Consider the following 18,415-nt stretch of genomic DNA (forward strand, 5'->3'; position numbering starts at 1 on the left):
AGTTGTACTCTGTAGGGCAGGCTTGGCTCTGTGCAGGTTACATGTGCTTCAATCCCCCATCACAGCCTTGCTCTTAACTAAACATAGGGCAACCCGAAATGAGGACAATTCACCCAAATTTGCCCTTTTTTTCCCCATGTAAATGTGCTGAAAAGACAAGCAGCACTGAGAACAGAAGGTTGCTGCAGCAGGAATTAGCCCACTGACTCTCGCTGTGATTTCCAGGAAGACGATTCGAAGATAATCCAGGAGATTCAGAAAGAGGGTGAAGAGGAGCAAAGGAAGAAAAATGGAGGTAAGTGGCAGTCTGTACCTGGGCTTTGAGATCAGCCTGAGGATGACAGGAGAGCAGAGCCTTCCCAGCTGTGACATCTTCTGGATTTTCCCTGGATTCTTCCCATGGCCTGGCTGTTTGCGGGCTTCTCCATACGTTGCTGTGCTGTGCCAAGCGTCACCCAAATGTTGCTCCAGGAACAGCTATCACCCTGTTCCTGCTGGGAGCTGTTGTAGCTTTAACATGGTGTTGCCCGCAGGCCCAGCTGGGACCGTGGGGAGACACCGGGCTTGTGTCCAGCTCTCCCTTGGGTGTCGTGGATGCACAGCCCTGTCTCCTCCGCCTGGCAAAGCAGAGCAGCCTGAGCTCTGTGGTGAGGGGTGCGTGGGTATACAAGGGGCTGAAAAACGAGGTGTTCCCCCTTTGTGGTGCGTTATTGATGGAAGGAGCCAACCTGGGAAGCTGGTGCTGTGCTCTGTGGTGCCTGGAGCATGGAGGGGGTGGGAGTGATGCTGTAGGAAGAATGCTGGGGATGGAGGGTGCTGGTGGCAAGTGTAGGACCTTGGGCCAAGCCTGGTGAGGTTTCGTTTGTGGGATGACTGGTTCTTCTCTCTCCTCCCTCCGCAGAGAACAGCTTCAAACGGATCGGCCCGCCCGCGGAAAAACCCATGGAGAAAATTCAGAGAATTGAAGTCATCCCCAGACCTGTTCCTCAGAACCTCCACCAGCCCCGAATGCCCCCGTACCCCTTCGTGCACCCCCCCTTCCCGCTCCCTCCCGTCCGTCCCATGTACAACAACATCCCCCTCAACATTGGCCCTATCCCTGCCCCCTACGTCCCCCCGTTACCCAACATGAGGGTGAACTATGATTTTCCCCAGATCAATGTCCAGCTGGAGCACAACTTGCCGATGCACTTTGGCCCTCAGCCGCGACACCGGTTCTGACCTGGGTCAACCAGCACTTGCCATAGAGTCACTGCAGGGCAAAGCCACCCCAGTAACATCACCCCATCCCTTTCCTGCTCCAGCCTCTCTCGGTTTAACCACCCGCAAGGGGAGCTGCTCTAACTCCTGTGTACCTGCCCTGCACCCCTCCCTAGAGCTTCTCTGAACATCTGCCATTGAACATTTCAACCTGTGCTGCAACAGGGCTTGGTGCTGCATTTCCAAGGGGTCTCTGTCTGTGTTAATTTTGATTTTGACAAAGCCTGTTCAGGCAGCTGTTGGGAGTGAAAGTGAGACTTTCTGGAGCTCAGGGATGCAGCCGTTCCCCGGGGACTTTCCAGAAAATCCTGCCTTCCTGCTGGCCAGAGCAGCTGCCGCACGGTCAAGTGAGTCTGGGGGGAAGGGAAGAGAGATTTGGCATCTGGGTAAGACCTTTGGGAAGGACGTAACAGGAGTCAGCTGCCCCAGCCTTCCGCCTGCGGGGGGGCATGAGGCTGGGGGTCCCATGTTCTGCAGTGTCCCTGTCACCTCCCAGCACCTCCCAACAGGAGTAAATTGCTGAAAACCAAGTCAATGTAATGTTTTTAGCATTTCTCACTCTGCAAGCGGAGTGAGGGGATGCAGCAGCCATCTCGTTGCTGAGATCTCGGTAGGAAGCCCAGAGCTGTGTCTGTCTCAGGGCTTTGGCGAGTAGCAAACAATTTGGGCACCCTGATCTTTGGCTGAACTGAACTTGCCCCCTTTGAATGGCTCAGGATTTTTTCCCCCCAGAGGTGGGCGCCTCTCCGTTTCCAAAACGTGTCCTTTGCTTTGCCGTTCTCATCTGGCATCCCAAATCTCCCTCCTGTTTCTCCCAGTGGTTGTCAAACAGCTGGTAGAAGCACCCGGAGCATCGTTTGGTTAGATGTGGGCAGCGGTGCGATGTGTGCTGTGACAGTACAACCAGGAGCTAACCCTGTTGTGCATGTTGGTGACGGTGAGACGGGACCCCTTGCCCGCAGAATGCCGCTGTGGTGCTTAACGACTTCTAAAAATGTGTGTTTTAGCTTAATTGGCTTCAGAAAAGTGTATTAAAAGACAAACACAAGTGTTGCTGCGATTAGGAAGTGAGGACTTAGGAAAAGCTAAACTTCCCTGTGAGAAGCAGGAGGTGCAGTCGTGCCAGCGCCGCTCCCGCAGCCCGGCGAAGCCCTTTGCCCACAGCCCTTGGCTGGCACAGGCTCCCTTTAGAGAAGAAAATGGTTGGAGTGTAAGGTAGAAAACCCTCTTGCCAGAAAGGCCGGGCTGCCTCTTAGCAGCCCAGTTGTGCTGTCGCTCCCCGAGCGGTTTGTTCAGGGCTGCATCCTACTCTGTCCTGCTGGGAACCCACCGGGTTCTCTCTTCTCCTTTGGGTTCTTCTCTCTTTGGGTTCTCTATTCTCCTCCTGTTATTCCCCCTGTATTTGAACATCCAGGTGTCTTTTGGTTTTATTTGGTTTTTTTTTTCAGGTAAAATACCCTGTTTCTGTCAAACCCTTGCAGCTCCCCGTAAGGGCGCCCGGCACAGCATCCCCTGGGCGTGCGGTGAGCGATGGGTGCGGGATGTCAGTGGGATGCTCCTGGTGGCCTGGGACATCCTCTGGGGGCTGTTGTCCCCAGGAGGGGTCTCCCAGAGGGGATTTCCCTGCGTTTTGAAGCCGAGTCAGCAATTTATCCCATCTCAGGCATTGCCTGTGGGTTGAACATACCCTGCAGAGTGCTCTGTTCCAGCTCCGCAGTGCCGTGGTTTCTCTAGCATTAATAACCAAGCAGTATTCCCTTGCTGCTGTCGTTTTCTTTAACTTATTTCTGGAAGTAGTCTGGAGACTGCAGGAGCTTTGTGCTTGTTGTTCAGCTCAGCTTTAGCCAAGTTTCAATCCTCCCTTGCACTGAGTGATTCCTGTGGTAGCCAGGAGCAGCGTGTCCCGATGGCTTTGGGAAGGGCTGGTGTTCACAGCGTTAGCAGGTGGTGAGGAAATCGACCCGGGTTAGCAGAAGACCCTTAGAAAGGGAAACCTGGGGGTTTAACAGCCGAGATCTTGTGGGCTCAAGGGCCGGTTTGGATGAGCCCTCCGGGGTGGTGCTGCTGGTCCCCCAGCCTGTGCAAAGGGGGTCAGGCGGCCGGGCACAGCTCAGCTGCCAAACCGACCCAAACTGCGAAGGACACACGACGTGTCGCACGGTGCCACGTGCCTGGGAGCCCTAGTGCAAAATGACCGTCTGATCCCATCCTTTGGTGCGTGTCTAGAGACGTGTGGGCCTGAAGAACTAAACCTTGGCGAAGTGGCGAGAGGGAGAGAGAGGGATGGAGAAGTGTCGGGGGGAGGTCAGTGTCCGTATTCCGTCCTGGATGTGTCTGTTGCCGTGTCGTGGTCCTGGAGGAGCCCAACAGTGGTAGAGGACCATGGTGCGCCTGTCCCCTGCAGAACCGTGAGGTTATTTGTGTCTGAGAGAAGAGGAATTGATGCTTGGGCAGTGGTGGGGAGGAGCACCCAGTGGCCCTGAGCGATGGGTGATGGGATCACGCTGCTTCCCCCCAAGGAAACACCCATTTCACCAAAAATGCCTCTGCAGCCCAAATGCATGGCTGCTCCTCCCCCTAACCCGAGAGACCCCGAGTTGTGGTTTCCGATAGTGCTTGGGTCTGTGTCGATTTACTTTTGAAAAAAATAACCCAAAATCTACTGCACAACCTCCGGAGCCGTCCGTGACCTGGTCTCTAACTCCTGCATCCCCGTTTCCTCCCGCCCCGCTGTCCTTGAAACCATAAAGGTGACAGGGAGGTTGCTGTGCCCAGGCCGATCCCATAACAGGTATTTCTTATGGTTATTTGCAGTGTCCCATTTTACTTGCCTTAAAGATGAAGAGAGAAACTTAGTATTTGCACTTAGCAAAACATATTAAAAGAAACCCTGTAAAGATGTGCATGTTCTGCAACTTTGTATAACAATAGCTGAAAATAAATAGGTGGTTTATTAAAAAATAATTAAAAAAAAATAAAAAAAATATTTTTCTTTACCTCCTGGTAGTAAACAGTTCTAATATTCTGTGTGTAAAAAGTTCCTGTATTATATTGTAATTTGAATTTTTGTAAATAAATTTTGTGCACTCTGGCTCTTTACCTCTGTGCTTTCGTTACAGCCGAAGCATCATCCGAACGCCAGGCAGGACTGTTGTGCCGTGTTGTGCGTGGTTGGAAACTCTGTGAGTCGTGAGGCAAAACCGGCTTGACCCTCCTGGAAAAGCTTAATTCATTCCACATGCTCCCGAGTTAAAACTGGACGGGATAGAAAATGGTTTCCAGTCCCTCCTTTAAATGGAAACCAGGATGCTTGTGTTGTTGGAAGGGAAGGCTGGGGGGATCTTCCCCCCCTTGCAGGAGCGATGGCAAATATAAAATCTGGCCTTAAAAGCAAAAGGAAATGGGAGGGATGGGAAGGACGAGGGTGCAGCCCTGGGGAGCCCCTTCCCCACATGGTGTCACGGCCGGTTTGCTTGTGCACACACAGATGACATTGGAGAGACCAGGGCAATTGTGTGGCAACCGGAGCTGCTCAGCAGTTCCTGCACAGCTTTAATTTTGCTCTGTTTATCCAAAGGAAAGAGCATCCATCCTTCCTTCCTTTGGTCCTTGCTGCAGTGCTTGAACTTGTGTCTGAGGTTTAGGTCGTTCCTGGCAATGCCCTCCTACCATCTCCTCAGGTTTAGGTCGCGCCTGGCGATGCCCTCCCACCGTCCCCTTCGGGATGTGTGTTTGGGGGGGAGCTGGGCAGCCCCAAACTTTGTTTCTACCACACCAGCTTTAGCTTTTAAAAGCCAAACCGGAGCCCATTCGGATCTGCTGGTGCTGAGCCAGGCTGTGGGAGATGGAGAGCAGCGAAAGGGCTGGCGGCTCTTGGTGGGGGGATGGAGTTGGCCCCTGGCCCTTCCGTAAGCACGTGCTGCACCCGAATTCATAGCCAAAGCTGAGGTTGGCCCCAGCATCAAACCTGAAGGGCTTAAAAGAGTTTTGGGGCTGGTTTTGGCTGTCTCAGGAGGGCTGGGGGCACATCCCAGCTCCTCCAGCCAGACATGCTGTGTTTTGGCCAGGGCTGGGCTGCAGCTTCCTTCCTCCTCATCCTCTGCTTTTTTATTTAATCATCATCTTTTCCATTTCGCTGAGCAAAGGAGGAAAGGATTTGTTGCTGACCCCTGCCCCGCCACGCACCTCAAACCAGCGTCCCATCGCTCTTCCCTCCCGCAGGTGCCTCCCCCTCAGACCATCCTACAGGGGAAATATCTGAGCCAGGGAGAGGAAGAGCAGGTTCTCCGCAGTGCTGGTAGGCTGAGTGGGGCACGGCTTCGCTCCGGCTGCAAGGGCAGGAGAGATGGTTTCCAGGAGGAGACTGTTTGCAGACGGTTTGCTGGTGCGTCTCCCTGATGAGGGTGGTGAGAGCCTGGCCCAGGTTGGCCAGAGAGGTGGTGGATGAACCATCCCTGGAGACATCCCAGGCCAGGCTGGATGGGGCTCTGAGCAACCTGAGCTGGTGAAGATGTCCCTGCTCATGGCAGGGGGGGCACTGGGGGAGCTGGGAAGGTCCCTTCAACCCAAACATTTCAATGATTCTATGGCCTGTGCACAGCTCCCCGACCCTCAAAGCTGCCCCTGGGCTTGGTGGCTGCTCTGAGCATCCTGAGAGGTGACCCAGACCCCAGCTGCTTTGGTTTTAAACCTGCTCAATGGACATGAACCTGTTGGTCGCTGTTCCCTTCTCACCAACTCCCGTGAGCCCTCTAGAACCAGCTCAATCTTCATGGGAGGCACTTGACCCCCAAAGGCTCCACCACCACAAATGCTCCATGCTCAGGCTCCTGCCTCTCATTAAAAGGCTGTTGCAGCCCCAACAGACCACACACAACCGCTTGTATCGGAATGCAGGTTTTATTTTTTATTCATCTTTCTCCATTTGAAGCTATTTTTTTAAGTTATACAAATGGCACTTACAAAAAAAATAATAATTAAAAAAAAAAACAAAACAAACAAACCCCCAAAAAACCAAACAAACCCAGAACTTAAATTTTCAGAATGAGATGTTTTCAGAGTCACGACACCCGATAAGAGGAGACAGGAGAAATGTTGACCTAATGTCACACGGAAGAAGCCGGAGTGGGAGTCACGGTTCGAACTGCGATGGGGGACGGGGAGGAGGCAACACGGAGGGTTTGTGTGTAGGGGGGTGAAGGCCAGTGGAAAGTGTGTGCCAAGTCACAGGGTCACTCAGGGCTTCATCAAGACACTGGGTCCTTTGAGGGACATCGCGTGGCGCAGCAGCCCCTGGATGTGACGCAGAGCCGAGGTAGAGCCCCAGCCGGGATCCCCCGCACCAGCCAGGGACCCCGGCCCGGGGTTGTCCCCCTGGCAGGGGACAGGTCGCTCGCTCTCCCAGCTGAGAGTTTAGCACCAAGCTCCTCCGGAGGGTTTATCCCTCCTCATGGCTTTAAGGCTGACGAGCCCCTGGCCTCGTGTCCGGCGATAGGGACCGGCCCTGGTTTTGGCACGGCAGCGATGCCGCGAGCACCCTTGGTGTGGGGCTGGGGGGGGGAAACCGGCGCTCCCTCCCCAGCAGGGGAAAAGGCTCCTTGGTGTGTTTGCGGGGAGCAAATATTGGCCCCGAGAAGGCCCCAAAGGATAAAGTGCCTTTCATCACCCTAACGAACACGTCAGCATCACCCGTTACAAACAGCGTTAAACTCTAATGCAGACCTAGTACAGACAACAGCTGGTAACACAGTGCCATGGAGAGCGTATATAAATAGAGACTAACAAAAATACTGTTTTGGTCTTTTTTTTTTTCTTATTTTTTTCCAGTAGGGTTGAGACGGCCCGAGAGCCGAGCCCGGGGGCTTCCTAATTCAGCATTAGGTGTTCAGCGATTTGTATCGCTGCTCCAGTATTTTATGAGAAGAAGAAGAAGAAAAGAAAAGAAAAAGGTACTGAGCAAATCTCACTGTGCAAAGTTTGCTAAGGAACTTTTCTATTCTGTAAACCAAAATCTGCAGTTTATGCTTCCAGCTACCACCCAGGGGAGGTTCCACCCGGCTCCTGTGGGGACCAAAGGCGCTGGAGGGGGTGGATGGAGCCCCCCAGTACGGGGTTCCTCTGTGTCCCCCCCATGCCACCCCCTCCCAGGCGCAGCAGCAGGACCAGCCGGGCTGGACCCACCAGCAGGGTCTGGGATGCTCCTCTAGAACCAGGAGGTGCAGAGGAACACAAGGAACACAGGGCTCTGTGAGATGAAAGTCTGAGGCTTTCCAGACAGGATCAGCCTAAAAGATCATTTCCAGTGGCATGGGGGGGTTGGCTTGTTGGCCCTTCCGTGGGGACACGTGCCAGCACACGGCAGCCCCATTCCTGGGGGTGCTGTGATATGTAAGGTCACCTTTTTTGGCTCAGCTGGGGGTGAATCCTTCCCCGATAGCCCAGAGCAGAGCGAAGATGCAGGGAGGAGCCAGTGCCATCGCTCTGCCCCGGGATGGGATGGGATGGGATGGGATGGGATGGGATGGGATGGGATGGGATGGGATGGGATGGGATGGGACAGGTGCTCCAGGGAACACTGGCAGCACAGACCAAGGTGGCACTGGTGCTGATATGGCAGCAGTGAGCACAGAGGTGATCTTATTCCCTTTTTTTCAGTCGAGGAGAGGAAAAGAAACTACCTAAGGGGCCAGGATTGCGCGTATGGCAGTTTCCAAGCCCAGCAAACCTAGAGGGAAGTGGTGGGGTGGGGGGATAGAGACAGACCCCTCTACAAAGCTATAGGCCACCCCATCACTTTTCCAGTTCTTACAGATATTTATGGGGACCCACCTCCCACATAACACACCGACTCTACGGGGAAGGGAAGGGTGAGCCGGTCTGAAAATCCTGTTACAGAGAGGAGAAAAAACACGAAAGAAAAAAGGACAAAGGAGGGGAAAGAGAAGTTGGCAACGGGAGGAACGCTAAAGTGCATTAATATTCCCAGAGGGTGGAGGCGTCAATGGCGTCGGCCGATGCCTTGAGGACCCCGGCATGGTCACCCTTCAGGTATTTGCCATTGATTTTGATCGCCACTTTGTTATAGTCGCAGAACTCAAAAAAGAAGTCCACGGGGGTGTCGCTGCTGCTGGTGACGGACGACTCGCTCCCCACCATCCAGTACTTCCCAGTGGCATCTGCAGGCACAGGGAGACGGGGATGAAGTGGCCACCAAGGGGACCCCAATGGCCACCACCCCCCAGCCCGTACCCGTCGCCGGAGACTCACCCTTGATGTTGTAGGCGCCGTCGTTGAACTCCAGCTGGAAGACGTCGTAGGATGAGCGGTTGGAGTCCAGGGTGCCCGTCACCTTCCGGCACCCGATGAAGCCGTGCTCGCCGCGCAGGACGATGATGGGCCGGTTGATCAGCTTCATCACGAAATGCTCCGTCTCACCTGTGCCAAAAGAGAGAGGTTTGCGAGAGCAGTCCCGGGGGGCTGCAGAACCCGGACCCCAAAGGAGGAGAGCAGGCTGTGCCCCCCACCCATTTCTCACCCACCCTATCTGTCCCCCCCATCTCTGAGCACCTGATACAGTCGTTAAGAAAACTTACTGTCTCCATTCCTGAGCATCACTTGGAAGAGAAACCTGGTTTGGGGAATGGGGGGTGGGATTTTGTCTGTCCCCTGCTGTCCCAGTGTAGGGTGCAGGAGTCCCAAAGCGGATCCCTTACCCGCTGTCTCCATGGATGCTGCCAGCTGCCCGTTCTTCTTCGCCGTCACGTACTTGCCATTGGCGGCTTTCAGGGTGATGCGCTTGTCACACCATTCAATGTCGAAATAGCAGCTCGCGTTCCTGCAGGGCGGAGAGGGCGGTCAGTGGGATGTGACAGATGGGGGTGCTGCTGGTGACACCCCGCTGGCTGGGAAAGGGCCACGGCTGGATCAGGGGCCCCAATTCCATCTGTTTTTGCAGGATGAGCCACACTGTGGTGGCCATCCCGGTGGGAAGCCCTTGCCTTGCAGGCAGGAGGCAGGCAGGCTGCCAAACGCACTTTTTGGGTTTCCACCCAGCTCTGGGCTCATGTAGGGTTGAACTGCGGGGTAAAGCCCTTTGACAGCCCCAGACGGCCAGGAAGGATTACATGGCCCAAGGGACTTCCCGAGCATCATGTTCAACAAGCCCCAACCCAGCTCTCTGGGGAATTCCCTGCGTTGGCTGGGAAGCATTTCAGGGTGAGCTCCTAGGCTGGAAAATCCCCCTTGGAGGACCCTGGGAGATACAGAGTGGTTCCCAAGCCCAGGCATGGCCCAGAGCCACGCGGGACAGGGGACTCACTTTGTGGAGGCGGTGGACTGGATGCCCCCGTTGGAGGTCAGGGTCCAGTACTTCCCCGTGTAGGTCCTGAAGGCGCATTTCTTGGTGTCCTTGTTGATCTCCAGCTGGTAGGTCTCCTGGTCACCCTCCTCGTCCTGGTTGGCCGAGAGGTCCATCCCTGCGGGGCAGAGAGAGATGGAGGTGGGGAACACCGGGGGGGACCCCAAACAATCTCCAGCAGGTCCTGCTCCCCTGGGTGAGCTTTGCTGACCCCCAAACCCCTCACACATGGCTTCCCTTGCAGCATTTGCAGTCGAAATCCAGATTTTTATTTGGCTACTCAAGTATTAAGGCCATAACTGAGGGTTAAACTGAGCTCAGGCAGGCACGAGCTCCAGCTCAGGACTCTCAGGCTCCACCACGCTTCAGCACCAAAGACCAACACAGATATTTCACATGAAAAAGGGCTGTAGTTCTTTTCTCCAGAGCTGACAGCCGGGTTATTCAATCCATTAGCAGAGGCCGCCACACCACCTATGAATCCCCAGCTCATGGCGTGTTAAGGACCATGGCACCGTTTGTCACACATAAATTGTCACAGCCCATTGAGGTGGTGAGGCTGGCAGGGAAAGGGAGCTCAGGAAAGCCCTGGGACAGCAAAACCCTTCCCTGGCTCCCAAAAACCACCAGCACTAGCCCATCCCATGGCTCTGCCAGCCACAATGACCCATCCCTGCACCAACAGGGTGTCACTGTGGCCACAACCCAGCAGTCGATGGCCATTTCCATCCCGGGCGCCAGCCTTGGAGGTGGATGCAGCCAGTTCCAGGGCCACTAGCCACAGTCCTGTGGCCACCACTGGCCCCCCTGGGCCACATGCACATCCACCCACAGGCACCGAGCCCAAGCAAACCTGCTTAGTCAGGACTAGCAGGGCCAAATCCTCTCCAGAGCTCTCCAGCTTGGTGGATTTCTGCCTAAAAATACTATCAGGGATGCAAGCCACAAGCTGTAGCCTGGAGCCAAAGAAAAGCCGTGCCGAGTTTTGGGGAGGGAGCTGGGGTGCGGTGCTCAGCCGGGACAGGCAGAGATGAGTCCCAGTCCCACCAGTGGGACACGGGTCCATAACCAGTGCCAGCAGCCCGGGAGCACATGGTTCAGAGGAACCAGAGGAGGTTTTCAGCAGACAGCACCCACGTCCCTGCCCCACTACAGGCTCGAGTCCAACCATGCCCCTGGTCCTGGAAAGGATGCAAAGCATGCGTGCAACCTTTCTGCCCAAATCTGCCTTCTCCTGGAACCAAGAACCTGCCTGTGGGGCCAGCAACATGTTCAGCCCCTGGCACCCCGTGGTGTGTTGCTTCCCAGTTTCTTAGCTGCTGGGATTTCGAGGATTTCAGGGACTGCAGCCTCGGAGGCGCTTCTGCACTGGAAAGCCACCAGCAAGTCCAACCAGCTGAACGCAGCGAGTGCTGACCCACCTGGGGAGGGACCATCCACCTCCACACACCAGCTCTGGGTCCTGGAACAGGAGATTTCCTGCAGACACAGCCAGCTGGCAGCGTCCCATCGCCCCATCTGCATCTCCAAACAGGAATCCACATCCAGCCCCCCCAGGGAGCAGCCGCCTCTTTGCATCTCAGTCTCCCACCTTTCCCAAAGGGATCAGGCTTTGAAGGCTTCAATTTGTTGGCTGTGATCTTATCTCCCACACCTAAATTGTCCTGTTGCTGCCACATCATTGCCTGTTCACAGCATCCTCCAGCACCTTCTGTATCTCTGGATGGACATGCAGCCCCCCCAGAGTTTTGCTCCCCAGGGTATTTGGGGCAGCTTGGGGGCAGCTGCAGGGCCACCAACACCAGCCCCACCAGCCAAGGTCTCGGCTCGTGTGGTAGCCCCACTCTTGCCGCCTCCCAGGGCTGCCGAGGGCTGAGCCAGCGGTTGGAAGAGACATTTGGTTTTGATTTTGTACCCCTGCGGGAAGCACCGCTGTGGCGGGCTGAGCGTTGCCTGCTCAACGGGGATCTGGGGGGCTCCTGGGGAGGGACCGGGCTGCGGGAGGGGACACTGGGAGATGCAGCCCAGCACCCAGGCTGCTGGCACCCCTGAACCCCCCCAAACCTGCAAGAGCTGATGCTGCTGCAGTTTTCAGGGTGGAAAAGCGGGCGGCAGTGCCCCCTCCTCACTGCAAAAGAGCTCCCTGAGCTGCAGCACCAGGATGGGGGGAACCGGGGGGATGCTCTGTGCATGGGAGAGGCTGGAGATAGGACAGTGAGTGCCAGGACCCTCCTGACACTGTCCCATGTCCCCCAAAGAACCCCAGGACAGAGCACAGAGAACCCACCAGTCTCCCCACCCCAACACCGAGCAGTTGCCCGCGGCCCTGCCGTTGTGCAGGGGTTTGGCTTTCACAGGGCCAGCACAGGAGGGTCTCCCACCGCCCCCTCCCCAAAAGCGGGGCTGGGTTGGGTTACACCGACTCAGCAGAAAGGAATGCAATTACGGCTGGGGCAGAAGGAGGCTTCAAAGGGCTGTAACTGAGCTGGAGCAGGAGGTCTAGGGGGGTCAGAGATGGGCAAGTCGTGTGAAACACTGGAGGCAGCGTGGGCTGAGGGGTGGTAGGACCACGGCGGGTCCAAGAGAGATGTCCCCATGGTGGAGCCCAGAGGTTGTCCCTCCAGCCACCCCTACCACCACCCCTGCTTTTTGCAGCCCAGGGCTGTGGCAGGGAGCTGGCATGTCCCGCAGCGCCCGACCGAGCCGCTCCCGCTGCAATCACGCTTTAATTACCGCTCTTGGTAAATTTACAGTCTGGAGCCTGCACGACTATGCCTGACCTTGACGAAGCTGCTAATTACAGCTGGAGGCGGGAGAGGAGGGGCAGTGCTTTGGGAGGGGAGAGGGCAAACCTGCGCCTGTGCCCCCAAAAATTCCCTGCATGGGATGTTCTCCAGCTTTGTCTGCAATGCGAGCTTACTACAGGGGTCCCAGGGATGATGCAGATGATGCTGGTGGGAGCTGGAGGGCTGAGGTGTGTGTCCCCCCAGGGCTTTCTAACACCAAGTCCCCCCAAAGCCTTTCCCATCCCTGGAGACATCCCAGGCCAGAGCTCTGACCAACCTGATCTGGGTGAAGATGTCCCTGCTCATGGCAGGGGGGTTGGATTAGGTGACCTTTGAAGGTCCGTTCCAACCCAAACTATTTGATGATTCTATGATTAGGTTGATGCAGAGGGTGTCCTATGAGCCATCCCAGTGAGACCCAGTGGGACACACTTCATGGAAGAGGCCAAGGGCCTGGAGGACCATGGCCAAGGGGTGGGACAAGCCACCTGGAGCAGCCCCCACGCCCCAGGGGACAGACCCCACGTCAGGAGCTGCCCACAAAAAACCCAGTTTGCTCCCTCTGCGGGAGCACCAGCAGCACCCTGCAAAGCCCTGAGCCCTCCTGGGTGGCTGGGCAGGATTCTGGGTTCTCGCTCAGCTCTGCTCACACAGGTCGGGTCTGGTCTCACCGCAGGGCTCTGGCACCTTCACTCCATGCTGCAGCTACACATGTGCCCCAAGACTCATCTCATCCCCTCCTTGCCCTTTGGATGGGCTTATGTTGCATCCATACATAAATCTAAGCATGTTTTTTTTGTCTAAAAGCAACAGCCTGGAGCAGCCGGGGACTGTGCGGCTCCTCTGCTGGGGGTGCAGCTCTGCAAGGGGGTGGGGGTGAAACACAGATTTCCTAGAAAACCCACCCCTCCTTCCCTATGGATTTCCTGTGGCTTTGTGTAATCGCCAAGTGCCAACATCCCACTTGGCATCTTCAGATGAAAAACCACAGCCGAGCGCACACGTCCCCAGCTGTGTCCCCCACCCTGGAGCTGCGTCTCCCCCCATCACTAAGGCACCGAGATGAACCGAGGGGAGAAACTGGCAGCGGTTGTAGCCGACACCGACCCACCCCATGCCGGGGGGCTCCTGGCCCCAGAGCAGAGCTCCCTGCCGTCAACCCAGCGCGTCTGGGCATGCTCCCACCATCGCACTGCTCGCTCACCGCGCCCACCCAGACCCCTCTTCCCGAAATGCCTCTCTCCCGAGCCAGCCCATCCTCTCCCCATGGCGGTGGGGGGCACACCTCTCTGGGCGGGGGGCTGGCGGGGGCCCAGCAGAGCAGAGAGGACTCCAGCACTCTGCCCCCAGGGACCCTCGTGCCCACAAAGGGCCCTTTGTTGCGGCAGCCAGGGCTAGAAAGGAGCCATTGAGCCGGGGGGGAGGCTGCTTTCTGCCGGCAGCACCCCAACTCGGCTCTGCTCAGAGGTGCGATGGGGAGATGGGGGCTCTCATGGAGTCCAGGGCTCCCTGTGGACCACATCCTTCTACAGCTGGAGGTGGGGGAGAGAGGCCAGCACCAGCTGGTGCAGAGGGAAGGCTGGCATCTCCCCGATACCCACCCCTGGATCGCCAGCCTTGCGGTCCCCAGTGCTCTGCATGCAGGGGACGCTGATGCCGGGGCCATCCCAGGGACAGCGATGAGGCTCCAAGCCAGGAGCTGACTCGGCACTCACAGAGCTGGACCAGCTCCAGCTCCCAGCCAGAGGGAAGCCACAAAAGCCCCATCCCCAGGGCAGGGGGGGAACAGCCGCTGCCATCCTCGCTCCCTCCCCGACTCCCTGCAGGAACAAGCTGCCTTTTCCCAGGAGCCTGCGCTGAGCCGCAGCCGCTCCCTGCCCACATCCCACATCCCACATCCCCCATCTCCGGCGGCCTCTCCAGCACATCTGCCAGCAGCGCAACGCTTATCAGCTCAGCAGGGGGAAAGGGCTGTCTGCAGCCGCTTCCTCCGACGGCTGGTTTTCGGCTGCCTTCTCGGTAACCTTGGGACAAGGCGCTTTTCCCGACGGCAGAAGGGAGGGCGAGTCCCAGAAAGTGGCAGCTCCCATGCTTTCCCTGCTGCCGGGCAGGATAAACCGGGTGGAAACGGCTTCTCTGGCCAAAACGGACCCAAGCGAGGATGTGCAGCCCCAGCGCACCCCTCCCCACTGTGTTTGGCTTGGAAAGGGGCTGGGCACAGCCCAGAGCCCCCTGTTGCTGGGGAGATTTGTGCCCCCCCGCCACCTTCCCACCTCCTCCATCCATTCTCAATCACACAAAGCCGGCGAGTCCGCCAGCAGCCGCGCCGTGGGGGGGGAGATGTGCAGGGGGGTCCCCCCCCATCCCGCACGTCTCCCCCCACATCTGGTTTTCCCATCTCCGGTGACAAAGGGCTGCAGCAGCCCTTCCCCCACAGCGCTGCAGCAGCCTCCCACCATCCTCCCGCCATCGCCATCCTCCTCCTCTTCCCCAAAGCCTGCCGCCTGGACAAATCATCCCACACTGCCCATCTTCGCAGGCGTTTTGGTTTGTTTTGTTTTTTAAGGGGTTGCTTTGCAGCGCAGGATTGATTTGCTCTCAGAAAGGAGAAAGGCAGGGAGCCGCCTGCAAGGAGCTGCCCAGGCACAGATGAAGGTTAAGCTGCAACCTTGGAATATTATATATACACACACAAAAAATTCCCCACTGCTCACCCCTCCAGGCTTTGCTGCAGTGAGACGTGCTCGCACCCATCCCGCGCCCGGCGTGTGCCGGCCTGACTTGGCACGCCGTCGTTGTGCCCCGCGGCTCCCACGCCAGGCGGCCATGCACCTCCAGCATCGCCCTGCCCACGGAGCAGGGACCCCCAACCCCAGCAAGCACCCCTCAAGCCAGGGGGATGGGATGCACACCGGGTGCTCGAAGGTGGGAAGGCAGGCATGTGCCCCGTGAGCTGTGCCGTGTGGCCGCGATGCTTGAGGCTGGTGACACGGTGGCCTCGCCTGCAGGCGGAGGGGACGGGGATGGGCACAGGCGAGGGCCTTTGTGTGGGTGGATGTAGGTCACGGCTCGACGCAGGCATTTTGGCGAAGCCATTTTTGTAACGCTGCCAAGGCCAGGGAAGCGCGTGGCACTCACCCCCACAACCCGCCCGCCAGGAACTGCAGCTCCATGGTGGGGAGCAGCCCCCCAGAGACCCCCACTGCAGGGCATGTGGCTCGGGGATGCTCAGGGAAGCTCAGGGAAGGGGGAGTTTGGCGAAGGCTTTGTTGGGTGAACAATGAGCTCTGCAGGTAGGAAGGTAAGGGATGGCAGCTCTGCCTCCTTCACCGCAAGGGTAGATCCCATCCACACCCCCCAGCCATCTCTGCACCCCAAGGCAGGCCCCTCACCATTCCCCCCCCCCGCCCAGGGCACCCTGCAGAGAGGATGCTGCAGGGATGGGGGTGCTGGAGGGATGGGGCCCCCAAGCAGGGGGATGCGGGAGGGGGAAGGGAGAGGGATGTGGGAGGGGTGGGGGGGGATGATGATGGAGGGACTGGAGGAGGGACCGCGGGCAGCCATGCTGGAGGAGTGCAGTGGGGTGCCCTGGGGAGATGGTGACTCCTGGGGAGTGGTGTGTGAGAGAAGGGTTTCAAGCAGGGGGGAGAGACCTTAGAGAGGTGATGGCAAATGGATGCAGGGGGGATCCCTGTGGGGTTGCTGCTGCAGGGAGGCAGGAGATGCTGGAGGGACGTGGCCACCGGCTCCCAGCGGGGCGATTCTGGAGGGATGCGGGGGGTATGGAGGAGGGATGGATGATGCCAGAGGGTTGCGGGAAGAAAGCCCGGGGCGGCGACACACCAGGGACTTCAGGGCGGCCGAGTTTAGCCCCAGCATCCCCTCCTACCTTGCCGGGTGGAGACATTCCTGTCGTTGCCGGCTCGGAGCACGACCTGCGGGCAGCTCTGTTCGAGGGCAAAGAGCTCGTCCTTGCCCACCTTGGTGCTCTTGCCCGCCTTGAGGGTGCCGCTGGGTCCCGAGGGGGCCAGGTACCGACCCTCCCCGTCGCGAAAGGCCACTTTGCCGCAGCGAAACTCGAGGGTAAAGGCGGTACCGGGCTCGGCGTCGGGGACCAGGCGGCCGTCGGAGCGCAGCAGGCGGTGGTCGCAGCTCTGCAGGCTGTACCGCTGCTCCACGAACAGCAGGGTGATGAGGGCATCCACGCCCCACGGCACGTCGCGGTCCACGGCCAGTTCGTCGCGGCGAGGTCCCAGGTGAGCGTAGCGCTTGCGGGCCAGGCTGTAGAGGTTGGCCTGGGGATGCATGGCCAGGTGGACGCTCCATTTCTCGGTAGCCGAGACGGAAGGAGCGAAGCAGGAGAGACGGTCCTCGGTGCCGCCGAAGAAGCGGCGATGGGGCTCGGACTGCAGCGACCAGCGCCCGTCGCCGTGAGCCACCACTAAGAAGCGACAGTCGGGACCCGGCTCTTCGCTGTCGCAGCTCACCCGACCGTCCTTGTCGGCTGCCAGGTACCGGCCCAGGTGGCTTTTGAGCAGCACGGCACTGGAGTCCTCCCCGTCCTGCTCCAGAGTCCAGATCTGCTTCTTCTTCATGCTGGCGGCCGAGGCGTTCACCTTGAAGCCGAAAGCCTCCGCCGTCAGGTACTTGTTGCTGCAGTTGATGAGCCCGAACTGGATCTGCACCGGCTCCGCCGTCCCGTTCGCCGTCATCCTGCCGCTGCCGCCGCCACCGATCGCCGCTGCCGCCGCGCCCGCCCCGACGCCGCCTTTATAGCGCGGCCGCCGCGGTACCGCCTCCCCGCCCGCCGGGGCCACCCCCGCCGCGACCCCCGCCCGTCCCCTCCCCGCCGCCCCCTCCGGCCGCTCCGGCCCTCGCCGCTGCAGCCCCGGCGCCCCCCGCATGGCTGCAGAGCCCCGCGGCGTGGCGGGGCCCCTCCGGGGGCAGAAGACCCCCCGTCAATTGCAAGACACACCCCCGCTCCCCCACTGCGAGACTCCACTGCATTGCAAGACCCTTCCCTGCATTACAAAAGCCCCCTTGAATTGCAGGACGCCCGCATATTGCAAGACCCCCCACTGCACGACAAGACTCCTCCAGGCATAGGAAGAGCCACGTTGAATTGCAAGATCCCCCCCCATAAATTGCAAGACCCCTTGGCATGGCAAGACCCTTCCTGGCATCACAACAACCCTCTTGAATTGCAAGACCCCCACACACACTCACTGCAAGGCTCACACTGTATGACAAGACCCCTCCTTGCACAGCAAGAGCCCCATTGATTTGCAAGATCCCCCTGTACACAGCAAGTCCCCTCCTTGCTCTGCAAGGCCACCCTACCCCCACTGCAAGAACCCGTCTGCATTGCTAGACACCCCCCACATTGCAAGACCCCTCACCCGCAATGCAAGACAACCCCCACTCACCATTTCAAGACTCTTCTCTGCATTGCAAACACCCTTGGCAGCTGCATGGCAAGAGCCCCCTTGAATCACAGGATGCTTCCCTCATTGCAAGAGCACCCCCACATTGCAAGACCCCCCATGCATTTCAGGATCCCCTCACAATACAAGGCCACCTCCCCCATTGCAAGATACCCCCTTGAACTGAGAGTCCCCCTCTTGCTTTGCAGGAATCCCTTCTGCATTGCAAGACCCCATCCCATTGCAAGAATCCTCCTACACTGTTGGCCCCTCCCTGCACCCCTCTGCTGCTCCATACTGCAGGACTGACTGGGAGGGGGGTGAAAGATCCCACCACCTCTGAGCCATCCCAGCACCCTGTGCCAGACACCAGCACAGCTGGAGTATTGGGCTCCTGAGGAATCCAAATGCCCCCATCAAAGCCAGAAGCAAAACACAGGCTCTCCTGTGCAAAGGGGGTATTTCGAGGCCGTTTCTCAGGGTGTAGGTGAGTGGCATTGGTGTGCACACACAAGGCCATGCACGTACAGTAGTGCTGATCCTGGTATAGGGACATACCACAGCCTGTGCTGCGCACGGGTGCTGCCCAG

At 58.2% G+C, this 18,415-nt stretch overlaps 2 protein-coding genes across 9 annotated transcripts in view; one reads left to right on the forward strand and one right to left on the reverse strand.

Moving 5' to 3' along the window:
• The window catches only part of RNF216 (ring finger protein 216), an 80,087-nt gene extending 73,825 nt beyond the window's left edge, over positions 1–6,262 (forward strand). For all 8 annotated transcript variants that reach the window (XM_065031399.1, XM_065031402.1, XM_065031394.1 and 5 more), the window contains 2 exons: positions 226–295; positions 902–6,262. In XM_065031399.1, the coding sequence (XP_064887471.1) occupies positions 226–295; positions 902–1,221 (390 nt within the window). In that variant the 3' untranslated portion in view covers positions 1,222–6,262. The remainder of the gene's footprint in view (positions 1–225; positions 296–901) is intronic.
• On the reverse strand, positions 6,141–17,168 carry FSCN1 (fascin actin-bundling protein 1). The gene is made up of 5 exons (XM_005504564.3): positions 16,292–17,168; positions 9,578–9,734; positions 8,973–9,094; positions 8,527–8,694; positions 6,141–8,435 (listed from the first exon to the last, which is right to left on the reverse strand). Exons 1-5 carry the CDS (start codon positions 17,112–17,114, stop codon positions 8,233–8,235), a joined length of 1,473 nt encoding a protein of 490 aa, XP_005504621.3. The 5' UTR covers positions 17,115–17,168; the 3' UTR covers positions 6,141–8,232.
• Positions 17,169–18,415: the final 1,247 nt, after the last annotated feature.

This window comes from Columba livia, chromosome 15 (assembly GCF_036013475.1).
Source record: "Columba livia isolate bColLiv1 breed racing homer chromosome 15, bColLiv1.pat.W.v2, whole genome shotgun sequence".
NCBI classification, from domain to species: domain Eukaryota; kingdom Metazoa; phylum Chordata; class Aves; order Columbiformes; family Columbidae; genus Columba; species Columba livia.

What these genes read in the sequence shown, in the direction of transcription:
- FSCN1 (XM_005504564.3), bottom strand. Translation starts at nt 17,114, where the DNA reads ATGACGGCGAACGGGACGGCGGAGCCGGTGCAGATCCAGTTCGGGCTC. An exon ending in GAATGTCTCCACCCGGCAAG is followed by an intron (nt 9,735 to 16,291) that starts GTAGGAGGGGAT and finishes TCTGCCCCGCAG; the next exon opens with GGATGGACCTCTCGGCCAAC. An exon ending in CAGTCCACCGCCTCCACAAA is followed by an intron (nt 9,095 to 9,577) that starts GTGAGTCCCCTG and finishes TCCGCCCTGCAG; the next exon opens with GAACGCGAGCTGCTATTTCG.